The sequence below is a fragment of the Sabethes cyaneus genome, chromosome 1, assembly GCF_943734655.1.
Source record: "Sabethes cyaneus chromosome 1, idSabCyanKW18_F2, whole genome shotgun sequence".
NCBI classification, from domain to species: Eukaryota; Metazoa; Arthropoda; class Insecta; order Diptera; family Culicidae; genus Sabethes; species Sabethes cyaneus.
In genome coordinates this window covers 97,745,037-97,767,794 of record NC_071353.1, presented here as the reverse complement: position 1 = coordinate 97,767,794, position 22,758 = coordinate 97,745,037, and the positions used below count along the sequence as shown (strand labels likewise).

Genomic DNA, 22,758 nt, shown 5'->3' with positions numbered 1-22,758 from the left:
CAATGATATTAGATAAATTAAAGTTACACTCCATAAAATGTGATTCAAACTTCGAACAGTAACGAATAATATCCGGTTTTTCCGGGTTTTCCTGCTGGAAAACAGAATGTCTGCATTGTAAAGCTGTACAAATCAACTTGCTTTAGATGTGCTACATGGAGTTCGAAAATATTAGCAATTCACTTCAGAAGTATGGATGTGTAAAAAGTTTAAATCACACTGTTAGGTAGATTTAAAAAGACAGTGTTTAGAAAAAGGATTTAATTTCACTCATTCAAGTTGAGTGACACTATAAACAATAATATTCACCAAAGTAATACAAGTGTTCAATGTCTGAGACTAAAATATTCGAGATTTGAATGTCGACCATGAAAGTGTTCGAAGTTTGAATCAAACCCGAACTGTAATTTTTTATTGTTTTACATTGTGAAATAACATTTTATCCTCATTTTTAAAATTTTCTCACGAAATTGTCATAAATTGTCTAAATTGTCATGCTATTGAACCATTTATGGTGGTAGAATAGGGATGTTTTCAAACATTTTACTTTGAAATTTTTTAAAGGGTCGTTAATAAAATGAAAAAAAAAAAAAAAAATTTTTTTTACTTTGAAGAAAGTTTCAGGATAGCTTAAGTGTTCGAAGTTTGAATCAGAACGGTAATTCCTGTTAACAAAGTTGGCTTCATGTGTGTGCTGTGATGTGTCCACCAATCGGTTATCTTTTTTTAACGTAAGTGCTATTAACACTGGATATTTTCTCTACTAGTGCTGTAAACTGGAATTACATTGCATAATGCGCCATCTCTAGTTTGGTACTAATGGAGATGCATGGTTACTGTTAATGAGCATGCTACCAAATCTATGAGTTAGTTCACAAAAAAATCCATCCTCATGTGAAATAATATTAAAATTTTTATCGGTCGTTAGCTTTAAATAAAAGATTTTAATGGTTTTGGCTAGAAATATCGAAAACAATAACTTGGATTACACAGTGATTGATTGTTAATCAAGTAGGTAAATATCTTAATTAAATATTAATATTTTCAGTCGATTGTAATATTTTCGTTGTTGTAAAACCTAAAAACGAGTTTTGCAGTCTTGATCGAATTTCGTTTCTGTCAATAAGCCCAGTTTTTTCTGATACATGCTTCATTAATACTTATAATTTCAATGCAATCTCGCTAACTCTAAAGAATGTCCAGTAAAAATTTGTGTGACGTTTTCTTAAACATGTTGCAACAGGGTTCTAGGGGATTACATTTAGAGGCAATGCACTGAAAAGTATACTCACATTCAACAAATTATTGGCCAGTTTCAATGATTTAACCGACTGTGCTAGGGCTGTAGGTATGTGACACAGGCCGGTTCCGCTTGCGTCCAGGTCTTTTAGACTCCATGATGCAACAAACTCATGCATAACCGAGCCAAGGTGAACATTGTCGGCCAGTGACAGTCCAATCAGAGCCGGAATGCCCTGAAGCGCACGAATCGAGTTCGGTCCGATATCGTTACCGGACAGGTCCAAAAACTGCAGATTCACCAGATAAGAGAACGTGTCATTTTCAATAACGTTGATGTGATTTCCGGCTAGGTTCAGCTGTTCGAGGTTGATGAGGTTATAGAAAATAGAACGTTTCAGCCGCTTGATTGCATTTCCGGAGAGATCCAGCCGATGAAGCAAACGTGTGTGGAGAAAGAAGCTTTTGTCTAGTGTTTCCAGTTGATTGCACCTGAGATCCAGGTCGGTAAGATTTCTCAGGATGAGTGGAGAAAGTTGCGTGCTATTTGCGATAGCATTGTGAGACAAATCCAAACGAGTTAAATGTTGCACAGAAGAACTGGAGAATCTCTTGATGCGGTTGCACGAAATATTCAAATATTTCAAAGTTGGAAAGTTTAGTCGTTCTACAGTGGACAGGTTATTTTCCGACAAATCCAACCAGGATAGTACGGAGAAGTTACTCTGTACGCTCCCCGGTAGTTCATCTGTTAGATTGTTTCTGGATAAATCTAATGCACTAATATCACTAAGGTTATAATAGTGACTAATCTCGTAGCTGGTTTGCCTGAGACTGTATTTTGATAGTTCATCTGCTAACCGCTTAGCATTAATTAGGTTTTTGTTTGACAAGTTTAGAATAATGAAGTTGCTATTTGTACTAAAGTTGCTAGAGCTTCGTTTCCATCTAACGTTTTCGTACAATCGGTCATATCGTTGGCGTGGCCAATTCCTAATTCCATAATCAGACTTTACGAGAGATAAAGTTTTGTGGCTATTCACATAAAATTTTCGTTCCAGTATCAAACTTCTATGCATAGAAGATAGTAGTTGCTGGTTATTGTCTAGTCCGTTTCCGGCGCCAACGATGTCAGAAATCGATTGTACATGGCTGCTGCTGGGTCGATTGTTGGCTTCCTGTGTTCGTGCTTCCTTTCCTGCTACATCGTGATCAACTGTGGGTGGTTGAGGTGCTGCAGCAGCTGCGTATATCATTAGCAAATATGACGCGTTTATGATTACATGTTTCATTAACGGCCGACGAAGCGTCCAGTAGGACATTCTGCACATGTCCATTATTATTTCCACAACAGTAATTATTGCTATCGTTATTATTATCACTGTGATTGCATGGATGAAAAGGTCATAGGTTTTTTTTGTGGTTTATCGCGATCGCCAAGGTGGCCTTATCCTGCCGGTTGGCCAATCGTTATTTTGAGCTTCATTACCTTTTGTTGATTGTCTATGCTAGTAGCAGTCCGTCGCCTCAAATCATGTCTGAAAGAAAAACAAAGGCATAATAATAGAATATAAGTGTGTATAATATTGACAGAAAGTTATGTTCTGTTAGTTGCTTTGCTCCAATGTACACAATAATATGTTTTATCTGTCTGTTGAGATCCCAGTGCTAGTTCAATGTTAGTTGTGCCTTTTAGCTTATAACTTACGATTCGCTTGATAGATTCCATATTTTAACAGAAAATTTACTACTGAAAATATCACGAAACGAGAAGGGGTTTACGTTTTGCAATTTTGCAAGATGCAAACGAACGCCATCGCTGTACGGAGATTTTTAAACACCTTTAATCACTACCTTTCACAATTAAGGGTCAAAGCAAAGCTTTGGGTTATAAACGTCTTTAAAACTTGACCCTTCTTTATCGACAGACTTCGCAAGCGGTTAATTATAGAGTACAGGACAATTAAGGGGCTAGTGCAACGATCCCACTAACTCTAGCACCGCCCAACCCAGATTTGAGTATATGACAACTGGCTTATTAGCATCGTAGGGTAAGGAACGAGTTAAGCAGTGTTACCTATTTTAATCAGTTGAACATAAATGATCCGAAAATGCACTTTTTTATTCATATTTTCAAAATCTTTTGATAGGATCATCTTCACAAATCACTTAACCATACATTTGGTTCACACAAACACAATTTATTGGGTTTCCGACAAGAAATATGATGAATTAAAAATTGTTGTCCAAAAACGTACATTTTTCAGCTGCTCTTCAGCAATCGCCACCTTGCTACTGACGAATTCATCAAATTTTCAGCACTGATTACAACCACTCTGAAAGTCAAGCACTCAATTGTCACATACCATATTATTCAGTCTCTTTTTTTCTATTATCTAAGGCTTTGTCACTAGCCGAAAGTTTTATTATTTTCTAACAAAACTGAAAAAAAATTCTGAATTGATGGAACCTGTTCACCAGTAGCAGCAGCTGCAGCACAACTGATGAACTATCGTGTTGCCAAGATACTGTTTCGGTTCTGGAAATAAGAATTTTAAGTTTGAAATTAACTGAAACCTCCTATGGTGAAAACGTGGTTCAATACTTTTAAGAGAAATGTATGTTCATAATTAATTTTTCTTTATTAAAAACAACACAAAAGACAGCTTTTACAATAATTTTCGAAGATTTTCTCAGTGATTTAATGAAGCAACGATGTGTTTCAATGTTATTTGCTTTGACAACACTGTTCTAAGTTAGATCGTGTGCACTTCTATGTTTGCCTCTTTTGTTCTCCCACCATCCTTATGAACAGCGAGTGAGACGTCAAACTCGCAGTTTCCCATAAGAACACCAGAGAATAAAAGAGACGACGAATACCGTTTGCCGAACGGTGCGGTGAGTGTATGCCCCGATAAACAATTTAGACAGATGGCATTTTACGCATATGCCGATACGCTATGCCGATTACGCATCAGATGCCGATTAGTAGGTCGCGGATAGGAACGCGAACTTACTGAATAGGGGGAAAAGTTTGAGGGATTTTTTAACGGGACGTAAAAAAATTCAGATTTCAGGATTGCTGAAAACAGCACCCTGCGGGTGAAAATGGGTTCGGTGTGTTCAAAATTAGTTCCACCGCTCCAACTTTTAAAGCGAAAAATCAAAAGTTTAGCTCAACAATAGTGTCTTCCAATGGTAACAGCTTGAAGAACTAAAGATAGCAAGAAGATTGGTATGCTGATATTCCCCACTTAGTCAACCCATCGCTTGTAATAAGGTAAAACAATCAGTGACCCGCTTAGACTGCTTAAAACTAGTTCTTTACCCTACTTCGAAACTAACTGGGCTAACGAATCACGCACAATTATTAGTCAGTTTTGACTTTGACTATACTTTCCTGTTTTAATATCACTTATTATTTTGAAAAATGTTTTTATAGTAAGTATATTCATTCTGCACTGGACTCTTGAGAATCTTAACTCTAAGAAAAATTAAGAAAAAAAAATCAGAAAGGTTGTGTTACAGATACAACAGCGTAGCTGGCGTAGAACTACGTTAGGCGGTTTTTTTTGCGAAATAATTGTATCGTACTTTTGGTATGTATTTTGTGATGCCAAAACCGATTATTTTTATCAGTGCCAAAATCGAGGTATTTTAGAGTAGAATAGATAGTTGATATTTTATCGTTTATAATGCTAGTAACTGACAAACATACGATTTTCAGCACAAATTCGTATAGCTGCATGCAGCTGCATACGCATGCTAATCGGATCTTATAGTATTGGAATACCTATATAAGTGTATCGCTCAAAAATATTTCTCTGTGCGTATATCGCCTCCAAATTGCTACGGATAAGCGGCTTTTGGCCGTCGAATACCATTTTGTTGAATACTTATCAGTACGCAATTCTTATTTGCAATCTAATTATACATATGAAAATGCTGATTGGGCATTTGCAAAAACATTTGCAACATTCCCAAAAACTTTGACAACTTTTTGTTAACAGCGCCAACGAGGCCGTTCCACTTCAAATTTTGCTGTATGAGAAGCCCCAAATATACAATTAATGACATTCTTTCCAATGGCAAATTTCTGAGTTACAGTCTATTGGATATGTCTTTATACTTATCATTATTAGAAAATATCATGTATTTAGTTTTTGTTGCATTCATTGTGAGTCCATTATTACAGAACCAGCTTCTTATGAGCTCTAAGTCGTATTGCATATCTTCAAATAGAGTTCCAATATTAGAAGCACAATAAATAATTACAGCATCGTCGGCGATTAGCTGCAGTTTTAATGGAAGATTAAATTTATCATTAACATACAGGCTTAGCCCCCCCTAGGAGACATTTAGCCCCCCCTGAAAAATTAAGCCGGATTTTTAAATTTAAGAAAAAACTATAGTTAGATAACTTCACATAATAAAAACTTGAAAGTAATTTTTATATACATCACAACTTGAAGTTCCCATGCATCAATGTACATTTAATTTTAATATGCCAAGGAAATAAAATGCTCAAAAAAATGCCGGAAGCTATAGCCCCCCTAGAAATGAGCGCTAGTTCCGCCAATGCTCTAAACATTCACTTAAAAAATGGCACTCACAGATTCTTCTAAACATACACATGCCAGCAATGCAGTTTACATTAGTCTTTTATCTAATAATCTGATTTAGTCCTACGTCACCCATTCGTACAACCCTTAGGGCTGTATACCTTGTAGTTTTTATCTACGAATTCGGGAAACGGATCACAAAGCAATCAAAAATTTTTCAGGTTAAAATAAAATTAGGGGACCAGAGTGTTGACTACCATTAGGATTTATACCAAGCAGCACTATTATCTCTGACCATAAGGTAAAAATTAGCGATATTGTTCCTTAAGCAATGTTACGAGCTTACGTTTACGGCCTTCTAAACTGCTGAGCCCTAAGTGCACTCCAGGCAATTTTACGAGCTACCGCTGACTTGCAGTATGATAAATTACTTTACTTACTGTGCGGAAAATCGGTGTCAGAAGAGCACAACTCGGCAAATTAACTTTGGCAAGAGTTATTTTTCATTAGTTCCCTTCAACGATTATTATCTTAATCAAAAGCATAAAAAGCGCTTATTTTCTGGTTTTGCCAGTTTGTATAAACAGCAGAGCGTTCGGGTAATAGTCGCTTGCCTTATCATTTATAATGGCACAAAAATCTGTAGAGTAGAAATACGCAAAGTTAAAGTTATCGCCTAAAGTTAAATCAGAAACTCAGTTTCAGAAGTACAGTGTAGTAAGCGATATTTGTACCGGAAAAATGGCTGCATTAGAATTTTATTCCTGACGGAATTCAGCTCAATCGGTAACTCTCCAAACACTGGTTGCTTTTGGGATGTGAAACGAAAGCAAAATTTATTCTCAAGAGACGAAATAAAACTTGACATCAAAGACGATCTATGCTCCACCGTTGCGTTATTTTGGCAGTACATACTCAATAGTAGGACGCCTCTTTAATTCAAGAAATGTTGACAACGCAATGGTTAAAGGCCTGGAATCAATTAAAAAGGGAAAAGTAGGAAAACGAAACAAATTACTTAACAGCGGTGGCGGTTGGCAAAAAGATAACGATGATGGGATCCAGAGAGGAATGGGGTTTGGTTTTCATTTCTTCACACCGCTCTGATATCAGCGGAAACACTCGAACCAGGAGGTGATTGTTGGAGAGAAAATCGGACGTCGGGAGGTTCAGCAAAATTAATTGCCAACGCAACTGTTTTCATGAGCGTAGATGTTTCGCTTCTGGCGTTGGAAAAAACCCCAGTCTTCCTAGTGGAATCGTTCTCGCTCAGCACCTATCGAGGCCCATCATGTCAGGCTCGATGCTGCGAAAGCGCGGTGCGGTGGGATTGATTGAAGTGGAAATGAAAGCGGGCAGAACAAGTGGCTGTGCATCGAACTGTAATAAAGTGGCTAACGATGTGTTATAATTAAATCACGACGGATGCGTACCACAGTAGATAACTTTGGGAAACACTGGACCTGGATATTCGGATACAATGGCGAACTTGGGTGAGGAAATGACAAAGCTCGAGCATTGCCGTGGAAACAAACTTCCGACCATTATCGTAAATAGCGCCATTTGCAGGTTAGCTATCATTAGGTACATTACTTTTTGTGTTGTACGACCGATGGAATATCCATAGAAGACAGCTTATTGGTGTGGTTTCGACGATTATCGTTTAAATTCATACACCAATAGATGTACGGAGCAGCGTGGCGAATGACCAACTGGTTAAAACCAGATTAAAAATTAAAAAAAAAGATCCACGGTCTCCATGAAACCACGGATAACTCACAAGATTACTAAAAGCATGCATTGTTTTCATCAAAAACCATATTTGTATGTCATTTCTATAAATAAAAACTTTGATTTTAGTACCAGAGCGATTGAGGTATTTATGTTTAATTTGATATGTACAGTAATTACTCTATGTGTTTAGATTAACGCATACAGCTCGTTAGAACTGTAAAAAAATCATTGTTAAATTGTAACGAAACACAACATTCTATATTTCCGGAGGCATTCGAATAATTTCAGTAGGCGTAGAAAACCAACATAGTGATAGTTTTTCATGTATTTTTGCATTGTTGCAGCACGAATTTATTCTGTTTTCACTGGACGAACGACATGTTTGGCTTTAACATTTCACTTTTTAGCAATATCTAGAGAAGATAGCTGCAGGTTGAAACCAATTTTGTTTTCGGCCCATAAAACTTCATCAGAATGTTTTAATTATACATCTTATACATCTTATACTTATACATCATTGGAAAGATATTTATATTGTCTATACAGAAAAAATTGCAAAATACTTGATTTTAGAAAAATAAAGAAACTATGGTCATTTCCGTGAAGGTCCTTAAAATTCGTCAAAAAAATATATTGCTGCAGGTTGAGACATTTTTCGTTTTTATAATAATGAAAACCAAATCCATTTTATTTGTAGATACATGTGGTATTTTCAGAGCATCAAGCATTAAATTTAGACCAATTATTTTCGAAAATTATGGGCAAGATAAGACAAGAGCGACCGGTAGGGACGCCAATGTTTATTTGACCTTCAACCCAGTATAAAAAATTAAAATGCACAAAACGTATTGGAAACAAGTTTAACTTGCTTATATAGCAGTTTTCAATTAGACCATTGCAAATTATTTTTAAAGTTTTTGTCACCGATCGGCGTGAAAACTTGCACATACGGGTTTTTGAGGCCAAGGAAGGTTCTTATGATGGCTAGAGACCCCTCCCCCCACTAAGAGGGGGAGGGGGCTCCCAAACAAATGAAACACCAATTTCTCCATAACTCGAAAACTAATCAGGCAAATGGAACAAAATTTGGCATGTGGGTATTTTTGTAGGTAAGAATTTTTTTATGGTGCATTGAGACCCCTCCCCTCTTTAGAAGGGGAATTAGGACCCCTCCCCCATACAAATGAAATACAAATTTCGTCATAACTCGAGAACTAATCAAGCAAATAGAACCAAATTCAGAATGTGAAGGTTTTTGAAAGCAAGAATTTTTGCTATGGTGAATTAGGACCCGGCTGGCAAAGGGTGAACATGTGCATTCCATAACATCTGTTCATTAACTCCTATTCCTACCACCACGAGGTGCCGGCTGGGATACGCAACTTCGGTTGACGTATGCCAACAGGAAAAGGGGCCCAGTGGCTCCCACCCACATTGAGATGGCAGCCCCATCAGCGGGATAAGGACCTTAGGTGAACAGTCGACTCTACCGGAACACAAAAAGTTACCGAAAATGAAATAAGAAATCTCTCTGGATTATTGGGAACGAACTTTAGCATGAAAACACGGCCACGAATCGGAACATGGAATATACTGACCCTTGCCCAGCAGGGCAAGCTGGCTCAACTTGCAAGGGAAGCTAGCCGCCTGAAGCTTGAAATCCTGGGGCTGAGCGAGGTCCTCTGGCCGGGTACTGGCGAACACAGGACATCATCAGGGCAAGTCTTGCTCTACTCTGGCATACGAGGTGAAAATGCTACTCGAGAAAGAGGAGTTAGGAGGAGAGGAGATTCCTACTGAACCCAGGAGCATATGCGGCCCTGATGAAGTGAGAACCGATAAATGAGCGAATAATCGTTGACAGATTCAGAACACGGGTTAGGAACCTTACAACAATCCAGTGCTATGCGCCAACAGATGCTCCCGACCTGAAGGAGAAAGAGAGTTTTTACACCCAGCTGAACAGCGTGGTTGAGAAAATACCAAAGGGGGACATCCAAATCCACATGGGTGACTTCAACGCGAAGATTGACTCAAACAACGCGGACCTTGAACGCGTCATGGGACGCCATGACCTAGGAGAGATGAGCGAAAACGGGGAGCTGTTTACAAAAATCTGTGGTAATAAAAACATGGTCATTGGTGGATCGCTCTTCCCCCATAGACCAGTACATAAAGTCACGTGGGTTTCCCGAGACGGCCGAACAGAAACCACATCTATATCAGCCGGAAATGGTGAAGGAGCCTTCTTGATGTACGCAACAAACGCAGCGCTGATATGGCATCTGACCATCATCTTGTTATCGCTGAGATACATCTGCGCGTCGCACGTGTCCAACGACGGGAGGAGAAAGTTGGGTGCCGCTACGACGTCCGTCGATTGGAGGATCCTGAGGTGAATAGGGCCTTTGTCGAACAACTTGAATCTCGAACCTCGGAGTTGTCACCTGATGGAACCGCCGAAGAGCAATGGACCGGCATCAAGAACGCCTTCATCACGACCAGTGATGAAACCCTCAGCAAAGCGCGCAGCGGGCGAAGGGAGTGGATTTCGGATGAAACATGGAAGAAGATCGACGAGCGGAGAGAGGCGAAAGCCGGCATTGAGCGAGCGCGAACCAGATCGACTAAGACAGCTGCCCGTCAACGATACGCTGAACTGGATAGAGCTGTTAAACGTGCTTGTAGGTGGGACAAAAGAGCCTGGACTAACTCCCTAGCCGAACAAGGAGAAACCGCCACTGCCAATGGTGATATCCGTTTGTTGTACGATATGTCAGATCGTCAAATGTCAGAGACCAAAACAAACCAGCAGCGTATGACGCCTACAGTTCGTCGAATTAATCGCGTCAACTCGGAGGCGCCATCGCTGGATGAAATTGTAGCAGCCATTAAGAGTATGAAATTCAATAGAGCGCCAGGGATAGACTGTATTTCAGCCGAAATGCTCACCCATCTTTGTCAGCCCAGATGATGCATCAGCTTTTCAGCAATATAGGGGAAACCGCAACTTTCCCGGTGGACTGGATGCAGGGCATAGTGGTCAAAGTCCCTAAGAAAGGAGACCTAACGGAATGCGGTAACTGGCGTGGCGTCACGTTGCTCTGTATTACTCTCAAAGTACTCTGTAAGCTAATCCTCAACCGGATCCAGGAGAAGATCGACGCTACTCTCCGGCGGCAGCAAGCTGGATTCCATGCTGGCCGATCATGTGTCGACCATATCACAATGCGCCGCATTATATTGGAGCAGATCAACGAATTCCATGACTCTCTTCTTCTGGTGTTCATTGACTTCGAAAAGGCGTTCGACCGACTCAACCACGAAAACATCTGGGGCGCACTTAGGCGTAGAGGAGTTCAGAGTGAGCTAGTCCATCTCATCGAGGCTCAGTACGAGGCGTTCTCGTGCAAGGTTTTGCACGATGGCGTCTTGTCCAACCCTATAACGGTTACTGCTGGCGTGAGACAGGGCTGCATTTTATCACCGCTTCTGTTTCTCATCGTTATGGATGAGATATTAGTTGGAGCAATTGACAGTAGACCAAATTGAGGATTGCCTTGGAATCCTCTAACGATGGAGCAGCTAAATGACCTCGACTTAGCCGACGACATTGTCTCGCACAACGCCGAAACGATATGCAGAGCAAGTTAGATGACCTCTCCGAGAGCTCCCAGGCAGCAGGTCTCACAGTCAATGTAGCGAAAACTAAGTCTATGGTAGTGAACACTGACAATTCCATCACAGTAGCGGGACAACAAGTTGAGCATGTAGACGCCTTTCAATATCTTGGTAGCCAGACAACGCCCGATGGTGGTACCAAGACTGATTTAGCCACACGGATCAGGAAGGTCAGGGGTGCCTTTGCAGGTCTGCGAAATATTTGGCGCTCAAACCAGATCACTCTACGTACGAAAACCCGAATCTTTAATTCAAACGTTAAATCCGCACTCCTTTTGCCTGCGAAACGTGGTGCGTCTCAGCGGAGACAACGCAAAAACTGCAGGTATTCATTAACCGGTGCCTGCGATACATCATTGGTGCCTGGTGGCCTGAACACTGGATATCCAATGAGGAACTCCATCGTCGGTGTCATAAACGGCCGATAGCCACAGAAATTCGTGAACGTAGGTGGAGGTGGATCGGACACACCTTGAGGAAAGGAACGAACGAGGTTTGCAGAGAAGCACTCGACTGGCATCCACAAGGACAGCGTAGAAGAGGCAGACCCAGAGGTTCATGGCGACGGAGCTTAGCCAACGACATCCGGGCTGTAGACGAGAACCTGTCCTGGCGTGCATTCCATAACATCTGTTCATTAACTCCTATTCCTACCACCACGAGGTGCCGGCTGGGATACGCAACTTCGGTTGACGTATGCCAACAGGAAAAGGGGCCCAGTGGCTCCCACCCACATTGAGATGGCAGCCCCATCAGCGGGATAAGGACCTTAGGTGAACAGTCGACTCTACCGGAACACAAAAAGTTACCGAAAATGAAATAAGAAATCTCTCTGGATTATTGGGAACGAACTTTAGCATGAAAACACGGCCACGAATCGGAACATGGAATATACTGACCCTTGCCCAGCAGGGCAAGCTGGCTCAACTTGCAAGGGAAGCTAGCCGCCTGAAGCTTGAAATCCTGGGGCTGAGCGAGGTCCTCTGGCCGGGTACTGGCGAACACAGGACATCATCCGGGCAAGTCTTGCTCTACTCTGGCATACGAGGTGAAAATGCTACTCGAGAAAGAGGAGTTAGGAGGAGAGGAGATTCCTACTGAACCCAGGAGCATATGCGGCCCTGATGAAGTGAGAACCGATAAATGAGCGAATAATCGTTGACAGATTCAGAACACGGGTTAGGAACCTTACAACAATCCAGTGCTATGCGCCAACAGATGCTCCCGACCTGAAGGAGAAAGAGAGTTTTTACACCCAGCTGAACAGCGTGGTTGAGAAAATACCAAAGGGGGACATCCAAATCCACATGGGTGACTTCAACGCGAAGATTGACTCAAACAACGCGGACCTTGAACGCGTCATGGGACGCCATGACCTAGGAGAGATGAGCGAAAACGGGGAGCTGTTTACAAAAATCTGTGGTAATAAAAACATGGTCATTGGTGGATCGCTCTTCCCCCATAGACCAGTACATAAAGTCACGTGGGTTTCCCGAGACGGCCGAACAGAAACCACATCTATATCAGCCGGAAATGGTGAAGGAGCCTTCTTGATGTACGCAACAAACGCAGCGCTGATATGGCATCTGACCATCATCTTGTTATCGCTGAGATACATCTGCGCGTCGCACGTGTCCAACGACGGGAGGAGAAAGTTGGGTGCCGCTACGACGTCCGTCGATTGGAGAATCCTGAGGTGAATAGGGCCTTTGTCGAACAACTTGAATCTCGAACCTTGGAGTTGTCACCTGGTGGAACCGCCGAAGAGCAATGGACCGGCATCAAGAACGCCTTCATCACGACCAGTGATGAAACCCTCAGCAAAGCGCGCAGCGGGCGAAGGGAGTGGATTTCGGATGAAACATGGAAGAAGATCGACGAGCGGAGAGAGGCGAAAGCCGGCATTGAGCGAGCGCGAACCAGATCGACTAAGACAGCTGCCCGTCAACGATACGCTGAACTGGATAGAGCTGTTAAACGTGCTTGTAGGTGGGACAAAAGAGCCTGGACTAACTCAGTAGCCGAACAAGGAGAAACCGCCACTGCCAATGGTGATATCCGTTTGTTGTACGATATGTCAGATCGTCAAATGTCAGAGACCAAAACAAACCAGCAGCGTATGACGCCTACAGTTCGTCGAATTAATCGCGTCAACTCGGAGGCGCCATCGCTGGATGAAATTGTAGCAGCCATTAAGAGTATGAAATTCAATAGAGCGCCAGGGATAGACTGTATTTCAGCCGAAATGCTCACCCATCTTTGTCAGCCCAGATGATGCATCAGCTTTTCAGCAATATAGGGGAAACCGCAACTTTTCCGGTGGACTGGATGCAGGGCATAGTGGTCAAAGTCCCTAAGAAAGGAGACCTAACGGAATGCGGTAACTGGCGTGGCGTCACGTTGCTCTGTATTACTCTCAAAGTACTCTGTAAGCTAATCCTCAACCGGATCCAGGAGAAGATCGACGCTACTCTCCGGCGGCAGCAAGCTGGATTCCATGCTGGCCGATCATGTGTCGACCATATCACAATGCGCCGCATTATATTGGAGCAGATCAACGAATTCCATGACTCTCTTCTTCTGGTGTTCATTGACTTCGAAAAGGCGTTCGACCGACTCAACCACGAAAACATCTGGGGCGCACTTAGGCGTAGAGGAGTTCAGAGTGAGCTAGTCCATCTCATCGAGGCTCAGTACGAGGCGTTCTCGTGCAAGGTTTTGCACGACGGCGTCTTGTCCAACCCTATAACGGTTACTGCTGGCGTGAGACAGGGCTGCATTTTATCACCGCTTCTGTTTCTCATCGTTATGGATGAGATATTAGTTGGAGCAATTGACAGTAGACCAAATTGAGGATTGCCTTGGAATCCTCTAACGATGGAGCAGCTAAATGACCTCGACTTAGCCGACGACATTGTCTCGCACAACGCCGAAACGATATGCAGAGCAAGTTAGATGACCTCTCCGAGAGCTCCCAGGCAGCAGGTCTCACAGTCAATGTAGCGAAAACTAAGTCTATGGTAGTGAACACTGACAATTCCATCACAGTAGCGGGACAACAAGTTGAGCATGTAGACGCCTTTCAATATCTTGGTAGCCAGACAACGCCCGATGGTGGTACCAAGACTGATTTAGCCACACGGATCAGGAAGGTCAGGGGTGCCTTTGCAGGTCTGCGAAATATTTGGCGCTCAAACCAGATCACTCTACGTACGAAAACCCGAATCTTTAATTCAAACGTTAAATCCGCACTGCTGTATGCCTGCGAAACGTGGTGCGTCTCAGCGGAGACAACGCAAAAACTGCAGGTATTCATTAACCGGTGCCTGCGATACATCATTGGTGCCTGGTGGCCTGAACACTGGATATCCAATGAGGAACTCCATCGTCGGTGTCATAAACGGCCGATAGCCACAGAAATTCGTGAACGTAGGTGGAGGTGGATCGGACACACCTTGAGGAAAGGAACGAACGAGGTTTGCAGAGAAGCACTCGACTGGAATCCACAAGGACAGCGTAGAAGAGGCAGACCCAGAGGTTCATGGCGACGGAGCTTAGCCAACGACATCCGGGCTGTAGACGAGAACCTGTCCTGGCGACAGGTTAAAGGCAAGGCGGGTAACCGTCAGTAGTGGAGATCTCTGATTTCATCCCTTTGTTCTGCCGGACCGGCAGACATGGACACATAATGAAATAAAAATGAATTAATTAGAACCCCTTCCCACTTTAGGAGGCGGGGGGCTCCTATACAAATGAAATACAAATTTTTTCATAACTCGAGAACTAATCAAGCGAATGGAACCAAATTTGGCATGTAAAGGTTTTTGGAGACAAGAATGTTTTCTATGATGAATTAGGACCCCCTCCCATTTTAGGAGGGGGGGGGGCTCCCATACAAATGAAACACAAATTTTTTTCTATGGTGAATTGAGACCTCCTCCCCTCCTCTCTCCTAGAAGAGAGGGGCTCCCATGCAAATGAAATACAAACTTCCTCATAGCTAGAGAACTAATCAAGCAAATGGAACTAAATTTGGCATGTGGGGGATTTTTTAGCTAGAATTTTTTTATGATAGTTTGAGACTTCTCACCCCTGTGGTAGGAGAATGAGGACTCTCATACAAACAAAACAGAAATTTTTGCGACACTCAAAAACTAACCGAACTCGAGAAATTTTAGACTCTTCCATAAAACATAACAGACAATAACAAGACCACCAAAAACTTTTTGCAGCCCCCCGCAGAAATCGCCTCTCTCTAGGTTTATTTGTTTTCCTAGGTCTACTGACCTCTATTACTTTTCTTCAGTTGAGTCTAAACGAGTAAGGCGAGAATCACCTCGAGGATCGAAATGGTACTTTCCACGAAAAGGTTTTCCGTGAAATGGTACATTCCGCGTAAGGTTTTTCGCGAAATGGTATTCGGCGAAATGTTATACAATCACGACGAATATTTGAGTGCTATCCGCTTTATTTTATCTAGCTAAGTAACGGGGGGATTGTTTTCTATTTTACAGTAACGAAAAATTGAAAATTTGTAGATTAAACTACCTATGCTTTCATAGTGACGTGACTGCCAAAATGAATTATCTAAGGTTGAGCTCCACAGAAACTTGCTAAACTCGAGATTGTGACAGATCCACGATTTATGTACAACATATTTTAATTTGTGGCAATACAAAGTTTGTCGGGTTAGCTAGTGGCCTTATAAAAAATGGATAAAATGTTGAAAAAAAAATTTTCCCTGGCAAAAATTTCTATTTCTCAACCTGCAGTACAGCCAGGCCATTTTAACATAACTATTTTTTATATCATCACAATACATATATATGTAAATAGTCCTTGATGCTGAAGAGCACTTCAATACGTATCAAATACATAAAAAAACCTTAACCAATTCTTGGAAAAAAAACTAAAAAAATATGGGCTCGAACATGTTTCCAATAATTTTTTTTTTGCCATTTTTTTATGACTTACTCGGCTCACTAGGAAAATATTCATCTAGTTTCTTCTAAATCAACTTAAATAGCTGCAAAGGTTTAGGTTTGATGTTTAGACTAACATTTGAGGCGCTATTTACATTCATTTAAAAATAATCGAATTTTTTTAGCCTGCAGCAGTCTACCCTGCTATTTTTACTCCTAAACAACCGAACAATACCGTTTTGTCACCATTCTTTATTGTTACATCATTGTAGTTTTCCGTAAAACCTTAGCTTGCGATATACAATCATTGTCTACCATTCTCGCTTGTGGAAAGTTTGCTATCACCACAGAGAACATTTCTGGTGCCGGTGAGGTTCTCTGTAAGAAAACATATTACACTGTACAGTCGTCCGGCATTCTTGACGTGGCCGGCCCATCGTAGGCTTCCAACTTTCGCTAGATGTACGATGGAAATTCAAGTAGTGCCTATAGCTCGTGGTTAATATGCCGAGATCACTTTCCACTTTCTCTGATTGAACTCCATCTAAAATGGTCTGTAACACATTTCGTTCAAATACGGCAAGTGCACGTCAGTCTTCCGTAAGCAAAGTTACAGTCTAGATTCCGTAGAGGACTACCGATCTGACTAGCGTCTTGTACATCGTCAGCTTTGTGCAACGGCGTATGCTCCTTGATTGAAGCATCTTGCGGTAGAAAAAGTAGATTTGACTTCCAGCTTGCATGAATGCGGCGTTGAATCTCCTTAATTCTATCATTGGCGGCGGTACCCGGAGGTTCCAGGTTTGGTTTTGAACGCACTGATTCCCCAATTCTCCTTGCCTTTGTTTTTAGTCTGACGTAGATTGCACCCACCGTTCCAAGTTTTCCAGTAATAATGTCTAAGTCGTTTAAGAAGACCAGGAGCTAGCTACTTTTGCCGATGATCGTTCCTCTCATTTCGATGCCCGCTAGTCGGATCACATTTTCAATAGCAATGTGTTAAATAACATATGTTATTTATGTACAGAACAGTCCATCTCCGTGCGGCAACCCTATGCACGATTCAAAAGGACTTGGGAGTGCGAAATACGCACTCAGAAGTATTTGTCGGAGTGTAACAATTTGATCCGCAGTAGCACGGTAGTCTATAAATCTCACCTGATACTGCCCCACAAAATCTCTTGCTATTGCAAATAGGCCGTGTTACAAGATTTGGGAGAGCAGGCACCGTTGATCAGCGTAATACCATCGTAATTATAGCAATTGCGCGAATTGCCCTTTTTATAGATGGGACAAATCACATCTTTTGTCCATTCCTCTTGAAGTTTCTCCTCCCCCCAAATTCTAGAAATTATTTGGTGAATTGACGTTGCTAGTGGTTTCTTAAGACTAGCGATCTACAGAGCCTGAAGGAAAAGTCGAGTTTGGTTCTCCTTATAGCTTGGTTCGATCCGCGGAACCCCCAGCATGAATAACGAGGAATGGTACACATACGTTGCTTCAATGACCTTCTCGTACCTAATTTTCACTCTTTCCCTTTCATGCATTGTTCTACTCTGTTTGGATACTATAAATACCTTCATTCCAAAACTTTCTTCTGTCGTCCCCTTCGTCGTTCACAATCGACTTTACAACTACCGTTATGAAAAAATCCATTCCATGTCTTTATTTCATCAATTTGCTTAGTTATTCGTACTAATGTAGGTTTATTGTTCGTAGTAATGTAGGTAGGTTTTTCGATAAACAAATTCTTGGCTCTTCTATAAAACTGGCTTCATTCCGAACATAGTGGAAATACTTGTAAGTGTGAAACTTGTCTTGATTCAATGTTCAATGAAAAATTGGCGAATCAATTCGAAAATGTCGGTATTCGGAATATATATAGATATATATATATATATATATATATATATATATATATATATATATATATATATATATATATATATATATATATATATACGTTACACCGGGATAGACCAACACCCAACATGCCAACCAACCACGTGGCAACACAACCAGCCAATCAGCAAAGCAGCAGAACCAACCAGCCAGCATAGCAACAGTAGACCACGTCACGCCAACAGGTAGCCCACCAGCAGCAGACATATCATCAAGCAGAACTCGCACCAACCATGTGGCGACGGCCAAATTGCTTAATAGCCAAAATATTCTATTAAATAGCTACTGAGGAGGATTTGTGAGTTAGTTCGATCGTTAGTGTTAGGTAGTGAAGTGTTATAAGTTAAATTAGTAAAATAAAAATATTTTTTTATCTGCCACGAAGTAATCACGGCATAATTGGCGCAGTCGGCACACCGAGAGGAAAAATCGTTAAGTGAAAGTGCAACTTGAGTGAAAATCCTGGGACACTTAAAACTTCGGTTACAAAGGAAGACAATCCTACGTTCATTGCGACCACCAGACGACCCAGCAGCAGCTATCCTTGAGCGAAAATCCTGGATTTGCGGTAGTTTGGAGGATTGGACTCACCTCTCAGAACCAACGAAACCAACTTCAACTGCATACTCGAATCGACTCCGGGATGAAAATAATTATCTCGTAAGTAAACCAACCATTATCAATTATTAAGTGTGAAAATAAGTGGTAGATTTGTTTTGAACAAAACCAGAGTGAGAGTATATCATCGGTAGTAGTTCGTGTAAATTCAATCACAAATTTCGCATAAATTCGTTAAAATTCAGTCGAAAAGAAGTAACACGTTCGACAAAAATAGAAGAATGATGGAAGAAGAACAGCAAGTTGACGTTCAGCAACTTCTAAACGATATTGCAACACTACGGCAAAGCCAAGCCGAATTGGTATCTGCCATAAATTCCATGAGAGAAAGGGCCAACGACCCCTTCCTCAATTTTTCGATTCCTGATCCAATCAGGAATATTCCTACGTTTAACGGGAATAAAAAAGAAGTGAATGCTTGGGTAGAAGATGCAGAACAAACTATTAATCTGTACGACAGCTACCGAAACCAAGCAATCTACGGACAGATCATCAGAGCTGTCAAGAATAAAATTACAGGAGAAGCGAGGGAAATACTCATCGCTTCTGGAAACCCCAATAATTGGGCCGAAATTAAAGAAGTTATATTAAACGCATTCGGCGATCGGCGTGACCTGCCTAGCCATATTCAATCATTATTTTATGTCCGACAGGGAAAGAAAACATTGTCGGAATATTACAATAAAATTAAAACAATTGACACAGCGATCAAATCAGCTGCTGCCAATATGGATGAATATAAACAACATACACGGGTCATCAACTCGTTCGTTAATTTGCTTACCTTAACTCGATTCGTAGACGGGTTGAACGAAGACATGTCAATGCACGTGAGGAGCTGCAGACCGGAGTCTCTAGAACATGCATTGGAAGTCACCGTACAATACTCGAACGCCGCATACCGGCATAAAATGGACAGGAAAATATCAAATAACACAAACTCGACACCATACGCGAAACCACAAACAGCGTACAATAAACCTGGGCCTTCCAGAGACTTTGACAATAATAAACCGCCTTCTGGCAAATTTAGAAATAAAACACAATCAGACGACGTGTCAATGAGGTCACATACCTCAAAAATGCAAATAAATAATAACAACCTCGAACGAAACGAATCGGACGATGAGCAACCCGACGAGCAAGAATTTAACCGACCAGAAAAATCAACTAACTCGATTACGTTAGACGACGGAGAAGACGAATTTTTTAGAGGGGAAGAAATAAATTTTCACATAACTCCAGGAAACTCGCAAAATCGCTAACAAAAAACAACAATTTTATTCCATATATTTCGATACAAACATCGAAAGGTGAGATGAAATTTCTAGTCGACACCGGCGCGAATAAAAATTACATCGCCCCAAAACACGTAAACTTGACAAATTGTAGAGACGAAGAAAACATTAGAGTTACAAATATTACAGGCGTGCATGAAATTAATAAATCAACTTCATTTGACCTGCTAGGTATCGGAAAAAAATTGAAATTTTACATATTTAATTTCCATAAAGTTTTCGACGGACTCATAGGATACGAATCCCTCCGAGATTTAAAAGCTAAAATGAATATTGCCGAAAATTCTTTGAAAATTGGAAGAAAAGAGATAAAAATGAAGAAAATGTTTCCCGAAACCCATAAAATTAATTTAACCGAAAACACATTTCAGTTTATTAAAATACCTACATCCAAAAACGGCACATTCGTTGTCGCAGAGGACAAAAAATTCAATGATTTCACAATTCTATCAGGCGTATACAATAGCACACAGGGTGAAGCGATAGTTGCAATCGAAAAGAATACAGAACGAAGAACATCAGAAATTAACGTAAACGAATTAGAAATTGATGAAACCCCGTACGAAATCGAACGACTTCCGGAACAGTCATTAACACAAAACTACAAAATTAGACAAGAACACATGAATGAAGAGGAAAAGAACGCTTTAAAAGAAGTAATTGACAAGAATAAGGAAATACTATATACAGAAAGTGACCTACTCTCATTCACACACAAAATTAAACATAACATCCGCACCACCGACAATATCCCAATCCATACAAAGTCCTATAAATACCCTAAAGTATACGAACAAGTTGTCCAAGAACAAGTAGCGAAATTACTTAGAGATGGAATTATAAGAGAATCAATTTCTCCCTACACATCTCCAATTTGGGTCGTCCCGAAGAAAGCAGATGCTTCCGGGCAGAAAAAATTCCGACTAGTAATTGACTACCGTAAGCTGAATGAAAAAACAATCAGCGACAGGTATCCAATACCAGAAATAACAGAAATTTTAGATAAATTGGGGAGAGCTAGCTACTTCTCCACAATTGACCTCGTTTCAGGATTTCACCAAATCCAACTCGATGCACAAGATATGGAAAAGACTGCCTTCTCCATAAACTCGGGAAAGTATGAATTCACGAGAATGCCATTCGGTCTAAAAAACGCACCAGCAACTTTTCAACGCGTAATGGACTGCATTCTAAGAGAATTGATAGGGGTTTGTTGTCTCGTCTATATGGACGATATAATAATCTTCTCGCCAAGTTTAGAGCAGCATAAGCGTGACCTAGCGAGAGTACTGAATAAACTAAAAGAAGCAAACTTGAAAATCCAATTGGACAAGTGCGAATTCTTTAGAAAAGAAGTACAATTTCTCGGGCACACGGTAACAGAAGACGGCGTTAGACCAAACAGCGACAAAGTACAAACAATCAAAAATTGGCCACTCCCCAAATCAGAAAAAGAAATAAGACAGTTTTTGGGAACCTTAGGATATTATCGAAGGTTCATCAGGGACTTCGCAAAGCTTGTAAAACCTTTAACAGCTCTGTTAAGGAAAGATAACGAATTCAGTATCACCACGGAGATTGAAACTTGCTTCGAGAAATGCAAACAAATTCTCATAAGAGACCCAGTACTTGCCCACCCGGACTTCGGCAAAGAGTTTCTCCTTACAACAGACGCGAGCGATTACGCTATCGGCGCCGTATTATCACAAGGTCCTATGGGAAAGGATAAGCCAATCGCATACGCTTCTAGGACGTTGAGCAAAACGGAGGAAAATTACTCAACGACCGAGAAAGAATTTTTAGCTATGTATTGGGCCGTAAAACACTTCCGGCAATACTTATGGGGCAGGAAATTCAAGTTAATAACAGATCATCAACCGCTAACGTACTCCCTATCGAACACGAATAGAAGAATTTTCAGGGGGAAGCTTGAGTTAGAGGAATACGACTACGAATTAATCTACAAACCCGGGAGACATAATGTAGTAGCAGACGCCCTCTCTAGAATCAAACCCGAAGAACTAAATTTAAATGAACAAGAAGAGTCAGGGACAGAGAGCGATCTCGATACAATCCATTCCGCGGACACAAGTGACCACTACTATATTTGGACTACGGAAAGACCAATCAACGCTTTTAAAACACAACTAATTTTCAAAATCGCCAACTTGGAAACAGATGCCTACGAACAGGTCTTCCCTAAGTATCACCGCCATACTATAATTAGGAAAACTTACACAGAAAAAGAGATAGTAGAGAGCTTCAAAAACTTTCTAAATCCCAAGGGTCAAAACTGTATCAAAGCCCCCGTCTCATTACTACAATTAATACAAGAAACATACCGTAAACATTTCTCAGTTAACCAGATCTACAAAGTCTTTATTTCAGAAATACTTTTAGAGGATGTACGACTGGATGAACAGCAAGACGAAATGGTAAAAGAAACTCACACATTCGGACATCGAGGCCTCAAGGAGAATAAAAAACAAATATTACAGAAATTTTTCTTCCCCAGCCTAGAAAGGAAACTCAAAATCTTGATAGAGTCCTGTAATACTTGCAAAAAAGCAAAGTATGACCGGAAACCCCCAAATTTAATAAAAAAGAGTCATTTCGGCAAAGAACCGCTAGAAAAAATTCACATTGACATTTTCTTCTTAAAAGGTTGTAAATTCCTAACAATAGTTGATTCATTTTCAAAATTCGCCAATGCGATTCCTATTACCTCGCGAACAATAGTCGACTTAAAAGCCGCGATATCAGAACACATCAGGCACTTCGGCCGCCCAACGACGATCGTCA

General features: G+C 41.1%; 1 protein-coding gene across 1 annotated transcript in view; it reads right to left on the bottom strand.

Moving 5' to 3' along the window:
- Positions 1-2,561, bottom strand: part of LOC128745994 (uncharacterized) — a 67,934-nt gene extending 65,373 nt beyond the window's left edge. Inside the window, exons 1-2 of the mRNA XM_053843048.1 lie at positions 2,475-2,561; positions 1,293-2,417 (exon numbers count right to left, since the gene is read on the bottom strand). Coding sequence (XP_053699023.1) covers positions 1,293-2,417; positions 2,475-2,561 — 1,212 coding nt within the window. The remainder of the gene's footprint in view (positions 1-1,292; positions 2,418-2,474) is intronic.
- Between the last annotated feature and the right edge of the window lie 20,197 nt (positions 2,562-22,758).